A 14,252-nucleotide genomic window follows, 5' to 3' on the forward strand; every position below is an offset into this window, starting at 1 on the left:
GATTTTCAAGATCATAATTCAGCAGGTTGTGTCTAGCAAGGAGTATAATGACAGGAGCTTTGTGTCTGTAAGTTGATAAGTAGTCTTTAAGATTACAGTGCTGTTTGGTCAACAGGTTGGTGTTAAATAATGACAAAATTGTTGGTGTGAATTTAGCTAGGCCTATATGAATTCTTGAGGATGTTAATGAGTAGAGCATTAACTGTTTTCTGTCCTTGCATAGTCCCATTATTATTGTTAAATTTTTATTTTTTTTATTAAGAAAAAGGAAGCAATACATTAAGTAAAATGTTTCCATAAATATTTTTAATAGTCAATTTTGTCATATATATTTTTGGAAAGCATATATGTACACAGTGTTCAGGTGCAGAAATGTCAATAGATGAAAAATGTTGAACAAACTCCAAAATATCAGGTATTTTAAGAAAGTAAACCAAACTGTTATCTATATTACAGTACGATAAACAACAAAATAGTTCTTCAAGAGTGACATTATCTAGATTTTGAATAACTGTACAGATACATAAATACAAAACAGCCTTAGAAATTTCATTGATATGGGCAAAAAAATCTTCAAAATATATTCTTTTGTATCCCGCTGTAGAAAATGTCATGTAGGTTTAGTAAACAATGATGGAATTTTCATTTTTGGGTGAACTATCCGTTTTATGATGGTAAATCCACCTCTATCCCATTATCCTGAAGCACTGCCAAAGGTTTTGGGCTGCGTGCCTGTCCTAGCTGCCCCTCTAGGTTTAAGCAGGTGGTCCGGTCTCCAGTGCAGGCAATGGGGACAGTGGCATCCTGCGGGATGGTGCATTGTCTGGACAGGGGAATAGAGAGCCGGCTGTGGAAGTCCACCTAGCCAGGGGTAGGTCGAAGGAGGGAGGTGCAAAGTGTCCACTGGCCTTGTGGTGGCGCTGTATGGGTTTGAAAAACCGGGGAGGCTACCCATGCCGAGATGAGAGTATAAATGAAGGGGTAAGCGGGGAAGCAGTGGGTAGGGGAGTCCAGCAGCCGCCTGACTCACCATGAAGGCACACAGGTTTGGGTCCAGTGGGTTAGGCCAGTGCAGACTGTGACGCTGCCTCTTGTCCTTCATCCTCCTGTTCTGGAACCAGACCTATAATGAAATAGAGTGATAAAGGGTCTTAGTGAAGGACACAGCATGTTGGTGGGATTAGGTAATGGTAGATGTATCCAAATTTTCAGTTTCAGCAGGGATAGAGATCCGGTGTCTGATTTTATGGCTTCTTGGCTTGTCTGAAACCCCCAGTCTCACAAAACACAAACAATCCTCTCTTAAACTCAAAATTAAAAAATTCTACTTCAGTAGACTTTCATGGATTGCAGAAGTTAGTCTCAAATGTATTCTTGAATGAACACTTTTTAATAGCTAACTCTTTAAATGCTGCCTGTTGGGCCAGAGGTTGAGTGTGGCACCTAAACCTACCCATCACGTGGGTTTAGACAAATCGTACAAATTCGTACGAGTGAGGTCGTACGAATTAGTACGAATTAGCCAACTTTTTATCATTCGTACGAATTCGTACGAATTGGTCGTGAGATAGCGTAAAGGTCTGCGCAGTGAATTACCTTTATTGTGGTCTCGGGCAAGTTAAGCGCTGCCGCCAGTTCGCATCGTCTGGGTCGAGACACGTAACTTTCTTTGCAGTATTCTTGCTCAAGACGGGTCAGCTGCTCCCTCGTGAAAGCAGTCCGGTGCCGCCGACTCTGGTCTATCCCATTCAGTAGTGAAATACGAGGGCACTCTTCCTCTCCTTGATCACTGTCAGCATGAGCAACAGTAGACACTGGCGACTCCCTGCCCTCTGCTACTGAAAAGTTTACTTGACATTAGGCATTCGTTTACTTTGCGAACATCACATTTACAATGAGAAAGAAGGGGGGTTTCAGTAAAGCCCCAAAGTTAAATTCCTAATTTAATGAACTCGCTACACAGATGTTGATTTTGTACAGCAGGCCTACTTAAACGACTTAAAAAAAAAAAAAAAAAATGTGTAGGCTATACGTTCCCCTCAGCTTGCTGTTGGAATGTGGATGTTGTTGGCTACTTACGCATTTTATCGTTTATATCACGTCCGCAATCCAGATATTCCCCAAACGGATTTTCACACACTTCTCATAGTCCTCAAAACAGTCCCAGACCAGCCCTACCCAAAAAAAAAGGATTGTCACTTGTCTTCCGATCCAAGTTCGTTTATGAAGGAAAAGATGAGTTGTTTTTGTAGTCGCTGTCCACCCCCCCTCCTCCCTCACCTCTGCACCTTTCAGGTCGTCCCATCTTGTGTACTAATGAGAGACGCGCTCTATCCGCTGAGGCGCCGCCGGGGCGCGCGGACAGAGGGAGGTGTTAAATTGTCTTTGGTCTCCGACCGGCCTTTGTACTTTTTTGTTATGGAGAATTAAGATCGACCTCCCTTTGCATACTGTCACAGTGGCTTCCCCGTTGAGATAGGCCAACCCTGATTGTTCCTTGGTGTTTGATGTTTGTATTTTTGGAAGTCAATCATTAGAATCCTTATGTCCCCAAATTGCAGAGGTCTACAGTTTATAATAGAGATGAAAGCGTTTCAGTGCCGTATAAGTATGAGAGGAAAATGAATTTATTTAAAAAAAGACAATTAATAGGACAATTGTCAGAGAATTTGAACTAACTAATTTTATAATAAAAAACCTTGCCAGACAGAATATGCTGGCATTGCTTAATAATATAAGCAATATAAGCGTCGCATGCCTACCTTATTTTACGACGAAGTAGCGCCTGCTTCATGCTCAAAGGGATAGTTCATCTAAGTTCTGTCATAATTTAGTCGTCCTCATGTCGTTCCAAATTTGAATGCATTTCTGTCTTCTGCGGCACAAAAAGTATAGGCTATTATTATAAAAAAAATTTTTTTTTTTTTTTTTTAAATATCAGTAAAGTCCAATGTTGTTTTGGAACTACTATCAGTTTAGACTAAGAGTTGAAATATTCTTCACAATATCTTCATTTGTGTAACGCAGAAGAGGGAAATTCATACAGGTTTGGAACGACATGAGGGTGAGTAAATGATGACAACATTTTCATATTTTGGTGAATATTTGCTTTAAGTGCATCGTTATTGGAGCTGTCAGACTCAACGGTGTTGAACGAAGGCACGGTATAGTGCGATTGAATATAGGAAGTTAGCCTGATGAATATTTTAAATTTAGTTTCTTCATTATTGTGGCTTTAAGACCCTTTTAAAGACACAGCAATGATACAGTGATGCATACAGATACAAATGTCACGTGACTGCACGAGGTGTGGATCATTAAGGGCTTCTGCAGTTAACATGTGGTCTAGCTTGTTTGGACACTAAACTTAAGTAAAGGTCATTAAGTTATAAGCTATAGGCTACCGTATTGTCTGCCATTTAGCATTTAGCTCCCGTTCCTGTTTTAGAATAGCAGTTTGGGATTCTGAATAGAAAAAGGTCCGTAATTAACATTAGTAGGCTACTTGAGGCTTTCACGTTTTGTTTTACACTGCGTATTGATTTAGCAACAAAAAAAGCTGCCCTCTCTTCTTTCCATCTCACGACTGTGGCATATCCAGTGCTCGAAGTGGGCCGGTATACGTACCAGTACCGGCACTTCTATTTTAAACTGTAGGCTATTCCACCACTCACTTTTTTTTTTGCTTAGGCTACCGGCACTTCTCACGTCTTGCCCGCGTCCTCTGACCGCCCTGCAATGGGATTTCAACCGAGGTGGACAACAACAATTTCATCCCTCTGGAGTAGGCTACTGGCACTTTTTTTTCCTTCGAGAAGCCTACTGCATTTCCCGTATTCAGACTGTGGCATATGCTCCCATCCGTGGCGCTTCAGATTAGCCTGATATCAAACTGACCAATGGTTATATTGTTATCCACCAGTGCTTTGATCACTTGTCAGTTAAGGGAAAGGCTCCACTAAGGCTGTAGTATCTGGAGACTGGCGCAGACATCGCGTAGTGGTGACAGAAATTGCGCTTCCATTAACAGACAAAACTGTGTGTTGTCTGTACTTTAGGCTACTCAGTTTGGCTGTACTGAAACGACACTGTCTGCATTGATAATTGTTGATTAAAAAAAGTCCCCGTTACTGATCAGTAGGCTACACAATGACCAAGATAGGCTATGCACTGTTTGTGGGCGTGTCCGTTTGGGTCTTTAGCACAAAACTGCAAGAATCTATAGGGCTACATAAAGTCAGCAGATACTGCAGTTTTTTTCCAAGCTATTTTCCCTAGTAATAGGCTACTTTTTAAAAATATTTTTATTAAATTTTTTATAATACAGACATAATTTTTTATAATACAGACATAATTTTTTTATATTGTTTTGAAACTATTTTTATTACTGTAGTTTTATATTAGTGCTCTTTATGCTGACATGTATTTGTATAAAATACATTTATTTTATGAAACTTCATTTAACAGGCCTATTTAGGTTGCTGCATTAATAAGTTAATTTTCAATATTATGGCTAATTAATCGAAATATTGAAATGTTCAAGTAGCTTCACTGCAATTCTTTCTTTTTTTTTTCTTTTTTTATCATAAAGTGCAATTATTATTATTATTATTATTATGTGAATAAGAAAAACTAAAGATATTTAAATGAGGGTCTGTTAGATGCGTTTCATTGCTCTGCAGTCTGCGTGTCCTTTTGCTTTCACTCCTCTTCGTCTTCGTCTTCCTTCAAAAGTTTAAATCTGTTCCCCATTCGCAATGTAACCACACAATATTACAAAGCTGTATTTTATTGGGGCAGATCAGGTGCACCTGAACAAACCGTTAACGGAAATTCTATTAGTGTTGAACACAAACTTGGTTGCGCACATTTTTATCTGTATTGCTCTGATGCAGGACTCTTTCTTCCTAAATGCATAACATACTTTGATCATGCCGTTCTTGAAAATTGTTTTATGTTTAAAGTTTCACAGGTATGGATATTTTTAGTAAAGACTTCTTTATTTCTCATTTTAAAACAGGACTCATCCCCCTAACCGCTATTAGTGCTTTCAACAAGGCCATTTGCATGCAGTGATCCACAAGGCTTTACGTGGAATTATAACATACAGCAAGGTTGATCTGCAGATAGCCTAGCTATAGTTTCCTTCTCCAACACACCTGGCTGTTATGTTCAAGAAAAGGTCAAATTAATTACTAAAATTTAAACTGTACAAAGAGCATGATAGAGGACCTAAATATGCGTCAGATTGCTTCATACTTGTTTCAGGAAAAAAAATACCAATGACTGTGTTGTTAACAACAACAACAATAACAACAACAACAACAATAATAATTATTATTATTATATGAGTAAATGTTATCTGAGTTATTAAATTTATAAGTTAGTTAAAATTATATTTGAGTGCAGCTTTCGATTTTTTAATTGTTTAACTCCACAATGATTGAAAATGTCTTTTTGAACTTTTCAATATTCCATGATTATGCTAATTATGCATATCGCTTTAGTTTAAACTTCTCTTAGTTGGCCTATATACCATTGAACTCTATAACATCAGAAATAAGACATTTACTTGGTTAATGAAATCTTTGTTTTAGTTAGGGGAAAATTTATTATCCTCCTATTATCCTCTACAAAACTTCAGTTTTCAGGTTTGTTTGTTTGTTTGTTTGTTTGTGTTGTACTGCAAATATCAGCCCTAATATGTGCTGCACTTAAATTTATTATAAAATAAAGGATTAGAAGTAGACAGAAACCATCAGGGCAATACCCTCAAAAGGAAAATCTTATCCCTTAAAGGGTTAAATATGCATCTTTTAGAAGTTGTGACAAGTGACAATCAGTTGTAGCCCTAAAGGTAAAAAGACAAATTTTTGTTCTGACAGTGTAAGGCTATTGTATTTATGTTGTAGCAGTAGTTTTAGTAATGAAAGAACATAATGATAAAGTTGATTAAGCTTATGTGACTCACATATTTACACATTTATCCTAATGTAGGCTAGTTCAGTGATGTGCTGTTTCATATCTTGTCAATCCATAATGATTAGACAGCATTCTTAACTAGCATCAATTTCGTGCATATAAAGAGCACTTTTGGGAAATGTCATCCTACCCTCTCAGACTGCCATTAAGATCAGTCATTATCAGAAAGCTTTGACAGTTTGGATGTATATGATTTTATGATGTCTTAATGTATTAGGCATTTTGAAAGCCATGCAAGTGCAGTCAGATTTTCACTAAAATGTACATTATATTACAATTTATTCTGCACAGATGTCAAAGAGCTTTAAAGCTTACGATTCAGATAATTTGACACAAAATTGTAAATTTTTCTTATAGCAATAAACTTATTTTTTTTCTCCATAGAATCAGTCTTATTCCCCCTTTCCAAAACAAAAAATGTAGGCCCATATCCCAACTCTGCAATGTACAAAAAAAGTATTTCCACAAATTATAGTTATAAATGAATAATTTAAATAATTGTGTCTGGTCATAACAGCAGAAGTAAACTCTCCCCTCTTTCTTCTTTGTCTATACCATCCTTTTTTATCACACTGAAACTTATACAGAGATTGTTATGTGGTGCTAAATACAGAAAATACTATCCATTTTATTTATTTGTTAGGCAGTTTTTTCCACAGATACCAATATTCTTATAGAGTCATAGGGACATTACATCATTTTACATGGTAACCTGGTGTTCACATAGGCCTATGTTTGTGTCAAAAACTACAGAATTTTTCTGATTTAATTAGATGATACATTGTCCTCACATTGTCTTTCAATATTTCCTTTTAGATCTGATTTAACCCCTTCTGGATTCTGAGTAGGTGAATATATTAACTGGCCACTAGATACATTATACAAATTGGCCTTTGGGATAGAGATGCATAGTCATTTTTTATAACTGAAAAAGGGAATGAATAGCAGGAATGACATATTGACAACTGTTTTGTAAATAAATGTTTCAAAATATAAGGTGTTTGGGGTTTAAACCTTTGCTATGGATTTTGCCTTTGCCCTTTAGATTTTTGCGCACCCTCACGGAATATCAGGTCAGAGGAATATATGATTTATCTGGATGAAATTCTTGGTGGGAGCTTATTTTTAAAAATGTGGGTCTGTTAGCCCTTAATGGTGTTGCCAAAATACCTAAATTAATAGGCAATAATAAATTCTATGGTTTCACGACACAATTTCCAATTTTATTGTCATCTCAGGATTTGATTTATAGCTACTTGGATATTGTTATGTACATTTGACCATTTAAACGTATTTATAATGATATGTCGGAAACTATATTTTGGGACTAATTGAAACTGTAATTGTAAAAAGTGATTAAGATGCTATGTGACTTTTTATTATTACTATTATGAATAGTGCATGGCGTTATTAGCCTATACTTAGAGTTGTGAAGAACAGTGTAATATGCGCACACCAACACCCGCATCCTCACTGCAGAGAACAACGCCATTACATGTAGTGACTTTTCTTAGATCTGGTCCGAGTGGTCAAAGCCTTTAAAAAATATGCAATATGCCATGCAACAGAATAGGTTACTTGGGCTGATTTGAACCTGCCATTAGAGGAATATGGTGAGTGGGAGAAGCTAATTTACATATGTTCCCTCATTCACTCACTTATTTATTTATTTACACTACTGCAGTATCATGTGACATGATTACATAGGCTACTTTAACTGAAATCGAGTAAAATAATAGATATTGTGTTCCTTTGGTAACGATCACAAGTCATTTTATTAATATTTTACTTGTCTTTGTCTCTGTCTCTGATGAACTGTCAGAGTATTATAAAGTTACTTTTTATTTGCAATATCGAGTGGTCAGAGCGCTCCTTAATATGCGCATTGTTTTTATGCTTGGATATATGTGTAACATGTCGATTAGGTTGCGTGATCTTTTTTCTTAAGTGCTTTGGCATTACAATTCTCAGTTTTAAATTTTCTGAATTCTATATCACAATAATGGGTACAGCTGGTCAAAATTACATTTTATTAAAGACCCTTTCCTGAAGTAACAATCAGAATTCCTCACCGTGTGCTTCCTGTAGCTGTTTAATTATTATTATTTTTTACTAAGGATTAGTTCACATAAAAATGAAAATTCTGTCATCATTTACTCACCCTCATGTCGTTTCAAACTTAAATCGCTTTTCTTTTTTCTGTGGATCACGCAAGGAGATATTTGGGTGAGAAAAATGTGCGTCTTTGTCCATTCATTGCAAGTCAGTGGAGTCCAATGTCGTTTGGACCCCAACTTTATTCAAAATATGTTCTTTTGTATTCTACAGAAAGTTATAGAGGTTTGGAGCGACACGAGGACGAGCAAATTAGTGAACATTTTCGGTGAACTTTAAATTCGAGTGGACATAACAGTGCTGAGAGTTGCCTATAAGTGACAGTAACCATAAAGTATATCTTAGCTGGTTGACTCGCAAAATACAGAAAGGCAAATTGCACAATGCACACTATGCTTTTCACGCATAGATCATGTTGTTGCTCACGCTTTATTGAAACATAATTGCTTCGTGTACAAAACAAATATGCAGAAAAACGTTCAAAAGTTTTGTAATAGGATTTCAATTACAAAAAAATAGTTTTTATCGTTTACCATTTCACTGAACGGATGCCAACCATAGGCTACTCTCGTCTCGTGCATAAACAATGCTAAAATTAATGAAATTATTGATTTAAACCATTTATTGTAGTTTGATATGAATCAAAATAGCAATTAAGAGAAATTAACTTGCACTTTTCGTGTCATTTCATTTAAAAATTTGCACCGAAATGTTCGTACTAACTTTGTAAGTGTGTAATTGTGCAATGCAGTTCTCGTCGCATGAACAACCTCATTAGGCAGGCGTCGTCTTCAGTTTAAACGTAAAATGTTTGGTAAAGAAAGGCGTAACATCTCATTTTGGTAGGCTACCTTGCGTTTTACGTTTAAAATAAATTTTGTTTTTGATATTATGAACTCTTACATCGATTCACGTGAAACTTTCAACGCAAAACGTATAGGCCTATTCGCCTTCGCGTGCTATCACTTTAGCTAGGCCTATCTGTCATTTGAACTTTACCTCTTCCATTACGTTTACAAATTGTTTAAAATATTGTATCAATAAGATTTTATTATAAAACTTACCCTGTCCTTAATGAATATGCGCCAGTCTTCTGAAGATGTAAGTTAATTCGTGCTGGACAGACTGTACAGAGTTTCTTGTAAGACCCCTTGCATGTGGGCAGGGCGTTTTACAATGAAACCATAAAGGCATTTCCTGTGTACAGTAGCAGCCTCGCACAAGCACAACATGTGTTGTGAGGCTTCTTATAGCCCTGACTACAAACATCTCATGCTTGAACCCAGAGTAACAGCTGTTTAGTGGTAATGGAAATTCATTGATGATTCACAATGTTTAAACAACATGAAAAGTGAATACTTTTCGTCTTATTTTGGATAGATCTATTGAATTTCAGTAACTTGCATTACACTCTGAATGTGATGGTTTGAGTCATTTCTTTGAAATCTGAGCAATTTTGTTTGCCTGTATGCTTTTTTATTATTCCTGCTGGATTCAGAGACCTTGAACTTGGATAGTTTGCCTAAGGAGGGACTGCTTATATCATTGCCTCCTAAACTGGCCCTTCAGGGAGGGCTCATCCCTTTAAACTTGGCCTTGACCTTGAGGGCCTTGCCTGACCTTTATGTAAAGACAGCAGTCTGGGGAGGTGTGTGTGTGGGAAGGAGGATTAAAGGGGAAGCATCTTGTTGTTCCCTGAATTTTCCACACACAATGACATGTGCATTACGCTTTAAGCCTCTGAAAAATATTTAAAAATATCAGCATATATAAATGCATATAATCTAAGGGTATTTCTGGGGGGGAAAGTAAAAGCAAACAAACAAACAACAACACATAACCTCGAGAATTTACATATTAAAAGTACATTATATGCACAATTTGCATTATACACGTTTCTTTATTTGCTCCTTTGGGGGCATTTTTCTTGTAGTATTAATACTTCTACATTTTGCTTACAGGCGAATCTCACTCGAGTTTTGATCAAATTCACTCGAATTTTGTTTTTGATTGTTTTATCTTCTTCACCGGATCTTAGTTTTCAGAAGCAAAATGCTGATAGCGAGTGTCTTGTTTAAAGAAAAAAAAGGGGTTCACGATTTTAGTCATTTTCATTAAAAAATGTTTAAGGGGTAACGTACTGTCACTTATAGAATGTGAAATAAACGCACAACTCGTTTATCTAAAAATCTTTAAACACCTTGCAAACTCTGTAATAATAATTTCTATAATTTGTGATTTGTACAGCTGCAGTTCTCATTCTATATTAGCGATAGAGACTTTTGAATAACAACCGAGAGAACCGTTTTGAAAGTAGATATTTTGCCTCTTTATTTCAGCGGATTGTGTCAAGTCTTTCATAAAATGTTTCGAGGCGTTGTTCAATCTTATGTATGAGACAAGTTATGATTTTTCATTTTTTTATGGTAATGATAAATAATTTATACATCTGGCACTGCTGATTATGGGCCTTTAAAATATCTGTAATGATTTAAAGGCATTTCAACGTGTGCTTGGCCAATGTGCAATTACATCCTACATAAAAAGTATGACCCATTTAAAAATTTCTATTGCTTTTTGCAGTGAGATGTTGGGAGAAATTGTTATAGTATTTGATGATCAGCAAGGGAGCTGCCATGAATATTTCTATATAAATTATATTATTTCATGTAGCAAGTACGCGTAGCGCGTAGGCATATTCAGTGCGTGATCTCAGTTCAGTATAGGCTGTAAGAAATAAAAAACAAAATCCCTTCATCATAGCCTATATTGTGAACAACCATATTTGTTGAACAACATAATAAAAATTAAAATGTATATTCTTTCAATAACTTAACAAAATAACAAAGAGCATCAGACGTAGCTACGCTACATAAGTTTGTTCCCCACAAAACCAGAGATGCGATGAAATGCTCAGTGAGTTAAAGAACAAAAAGTGTATTAGAGTGGATTAATGCATAACGGCAATGCAAGGAAGCATTTGAAGATAACTTTTACACATTTAACTCGGTCTTGACAAAAAAAAAAAAAATCTTTGACATTCTTCAGTCAAGGTTTATTTTATGCGGCACGTGGTACAGCTCTTACCCAATGAAGGCACTGCAATGCAGACTGTAGTCCATTGCGTCAATGCAGCTGTACCAATGTAACTGAGTGTCCTGCTTCGGACTTTAGTCTTTGCAACATCATTTTCCGTCCGAATGGTGAGCGTGCTATGACCACCTCCCTGGTCCTGAATCCTCGCTGGGCGGACACGGTTATGTTTGTGTATGACAACAACTTGGATGAGCTGAAGAACATGGAGGGTCTGGTTGGAAGTGGCAATTTTGCAGCCAACCAGTGCAGGAATCTGATGGCCCACTCGGCTTTGAGTGGCCACCCGTCTAGCCTCGTCCACGGCTCCAGCTATTCCACTGTGGACGTATCGACTTCAAGTTCTGCAGAGCCGGGCAAGCAGTGCACACCCTGCCCAGCGGTTCCACAGGCCTCGTCCACCGGTCCCATCCCGTACGGCTACTTTGGCAACAGCTATTATCCTTGCAGAATGGGGCGGGGTTCCCTCAAGTCCTGCACGCAGCCGAGTGCACTCAGCTACTCTGCAGAAAAATACATGGATACCCCGGTCACATCTGAAGAATATCCAAGCAGGGCTAAAGAGTTCGCCTTTTACCACAGCTACCCCAGTCCCTACCAGTCCATGGCCAGTTATTTGGACGTGTCAGTGGTACAGACGCTTGGAACGGGAGAGCCGCGACACGATAGTCTCCTGCCTATGGACAGCTATCAACCTTGGGCTCTGGCTAACGGATGGGGTAGTCAGATGTATTGCTCCAAGGACCAGAGCCAGGCTGGCCATCTCTGGAAGTCTGCATTAGCGGGTACGTTTTAAACTATATTTCGCTCAAACATATTGCTCAAACTATTATTTAAGCGTTAAGGTATAGCCAAAACTCTCACAAATATCCAAGATATTACTCTTCTGGTCAGACAGAAGACATGTTTTATTTTAGATACAGGTTTTAAATTTCAGAAACAAGAGCACCAATGTGACTTCATTTTCTAATGCACACAAATACAACACGCTTAGGCTACATAAAGAAATATATAATTTACTAATCAAATAACGTCTGCATATGTCTACATTGTTAAATTGATTAACTCCGAAAATCTACAAATGCAAAAATGTTTGAAACGTAGTTTAGGTAGACAATGAACGAGCCCATTATTTAATAAAACTTTTTGTTATTCGTTCCAGATGTTGTGGCCCACCAACATGACGGGGGCTCATTCCGTCGAGGTAGAAAGAAGCGGATACCGTACACAAAAGTACAACTCAAGGAACTGGAGAAAGAATATGCAGCCAACAAATTCATCACAAAGGACAAGAGGAGAAAGATTTCAGCGGCAACCAACTTATCCGAGCGTCAAATCACGATTTGGTTTCAAAACAGGAGGGTTAAGGAAAAGAAATTCATTGCCAAAGTTAAGAACAGTGCGCCATAGAGCAAAGCTGCATTTTTGTTTTTCTCGGTGACTTCAAATTAAGAAAAGCAAAAACATGTCGTCGCGAGGACGTTTTTTGGACTGGGGGCTGAATGTTTTCTTTTCCCAGCGCATTTACACAAAAAAAGAAAAAAAAGAAAAAAGAAAAAAAAGAATGGGACTCAAAAATGAATAATCTTAATAAATGGAAAACATGAAAGGACAATATAGCTTGTATATAACGCACGTGCCTGCCTATATGTAACTGTGTTCGTTTGAAGTCTTTTAGTCTTCTTTTAGCTTGCATTTAAATGTTAGGTAGGCTATGTCAATTGTTGTCGTTGTTGTTGTAGTCCTATACCTTATTACTCAATACCTGTCAGTACCTATATACTATGTTTATATCGCTTGTAAAACATAATAACATATATATCACAAACCTTAATAAATATGTTAATTCCATTCAGTGTTTTAGCAAAATAGTGTATTTATGTATTATTCTCATTGAGCGTCGCCCAATGACTCTTTTCAGTCCCCTGTTGTCAAATTACTGATGTCATTGCTGACATTGTGAATGAAACTGACAAACAGTTTCTGCCATTTTTCTGAAATTGACAAATTGAAAAAAGAAAGAAAGAAAAAGACAAATTGCAGCACTTTATAGCATTTGTAGGCATATGTGTGTAGACAACTTTTGTTTTATTCCATTTTAAATTTGCATTAATCTCTTGACATTATACATCAAATGTGTTCGTATGATTCAGCAGTAATATGAATTGTTATTGGAGCCTTTGGGAATGTAAGACTTTTATTGTTTTACAATGTGAATGCAAACACGTATAGGCGAACTCAGAGCGCCTTTAGAATTTTCTTTAAGATTAAAAAAAGTGAAGTTTATAACAAAAATGTTATAACAATTTGGAGCACTTATGTATCCTAACAATGTTATATACATTCATGAACACTGGTTTCAAAACTTATCTGGGATTTCCTCCTCACGGTTAGAACTAGAGCGGGAGTGTTTTGATGTTGGCAGAGAAGGAGGGGGCGCTCGACTACAGAAGATGTAGGTACTAAATCAGCCCTTAACCTTGACCTTGAAAGTCACATGCTTAAAGATAAGAAATAGCTTTTGTCTTTCCTGAAACTATTAATATTCAAGAATACCATTCAAACTGCAACATATTCCTATCACAGTTTGCCTGGGGGCTCTTCACGTTTAAACGCAACTGTCTGTCAATTCCCTCAAGCCAAATTAAACGCTAGTGATTTTATTCTGGTGCTGCATGCTGTAATGAACATATCATACTTAATGCGCCTTCTTATAGCCTAATTCTTTATATTAAGTAGTAGGCTACATTAACTCTTGCGCTCAGAAATGTAAAGTTGCCTCTGTCCTCACCATTCGCAGATTTATCCACGATTATCTTTTTATAGTCTCCAGCAGGCCTAATTTACGTTTCTGCTCAAGTCCGAACAGTTTAATTGTCAGACAGTGAACAGATCCGCAGCCTATTGCCTTTGCAACCTGCACTTAATGTCGGTCTAGATTAGTAAGGGTGTAAAAGGTCTGTCGTTACTCAGCGGCTTCACGTTGTCACCTTCGGCAAGCTCTAGTCCACTTTCAAGTTGTGCTTTTCCTTCTTTATTTGCTTAGTGTACATCCGCTGCTT

The 14,252-nt window shown here is 37.2% G+C and overlaps 2 protein-coding genes across 4 annotated transcripts; one reads left to right on the forward strand and one right to left on the reverse strand.

Annotated features, from left to right (window-relative positions):
- Positions 1-474: 474 nt before the first annotated feature.
- Positions 475-9,182, reverse strand: eve1 (even-skipped-like1). Of its 3 annotated transcripts, XM_082163131.1 has the most exons (4): positions 9,162-9,182; positions 2,080-2,174; positions 1,597-1,838; positions 475-1,123 (listed from the first exon to the last, which is right to left on the reverse strand). In XM_082163131.1, exons 2-4 carry the CDS (start codon positions 2,081-2,083, stop codon positions 695-697), a joined length of 675 nt encoding a protein of 224 aa, XP_082019257.1. In that variant the 5' UTR covers positions 2,084-2,174; positions 9,162-9,182; the 3' UTR covers positions 475-694. The 3 variants fall into 3 exon arrangements, with proteins under 3 accessions (XP_082019257.1, XP_082019258.1, XP_082019256.1); XM_082163132.1 differs by lacking the exon at positions 9,162-9,182 and having other exon boundaries at positions 1,597-1,835; positions 2,080-2,533; XM_082163130.1 differs by lacking the exon at positions 9,162-9,182 and having other exon boundaries at positions 2,080-2,533.
- A 2,108-nt stretch (positions 9,183-11,290) lies between these two features.
- Positions 11,291-13,035, forward strand: hoxb13a (homeobox B13a). Its single transcript, XM_082161930.1, has 2 exons — positions 11,291-11,975; positions 12,353-13,035. The coding sequence occupies exons 1-2, from the start codon at positions 11,312-11,314 to the stop codon at positions 12,598-12,600; spliced, it is 912 nt and encodes a 303-aa protein (XP_082018056.1). The 5' UTR covers positions 11,291-11,311; the 3' UTR covers positions 12,601-13,035.
- Positions 13,036-14,252: the final 1,217 nt, after the last annotated feature.

The sequence above is a fragment of the Leuciscus leuciscus genome, assembly GCF_965113295.1.
Source record: "Leuciscus leuciscus genome assembly, chromosome: 1".
NCBI lineage: Eukaryota > Metazoa > Chordata > Actinopteri > Cypriniformes > Leuciscidae > Leuciscus > Leuciscus leuciscus.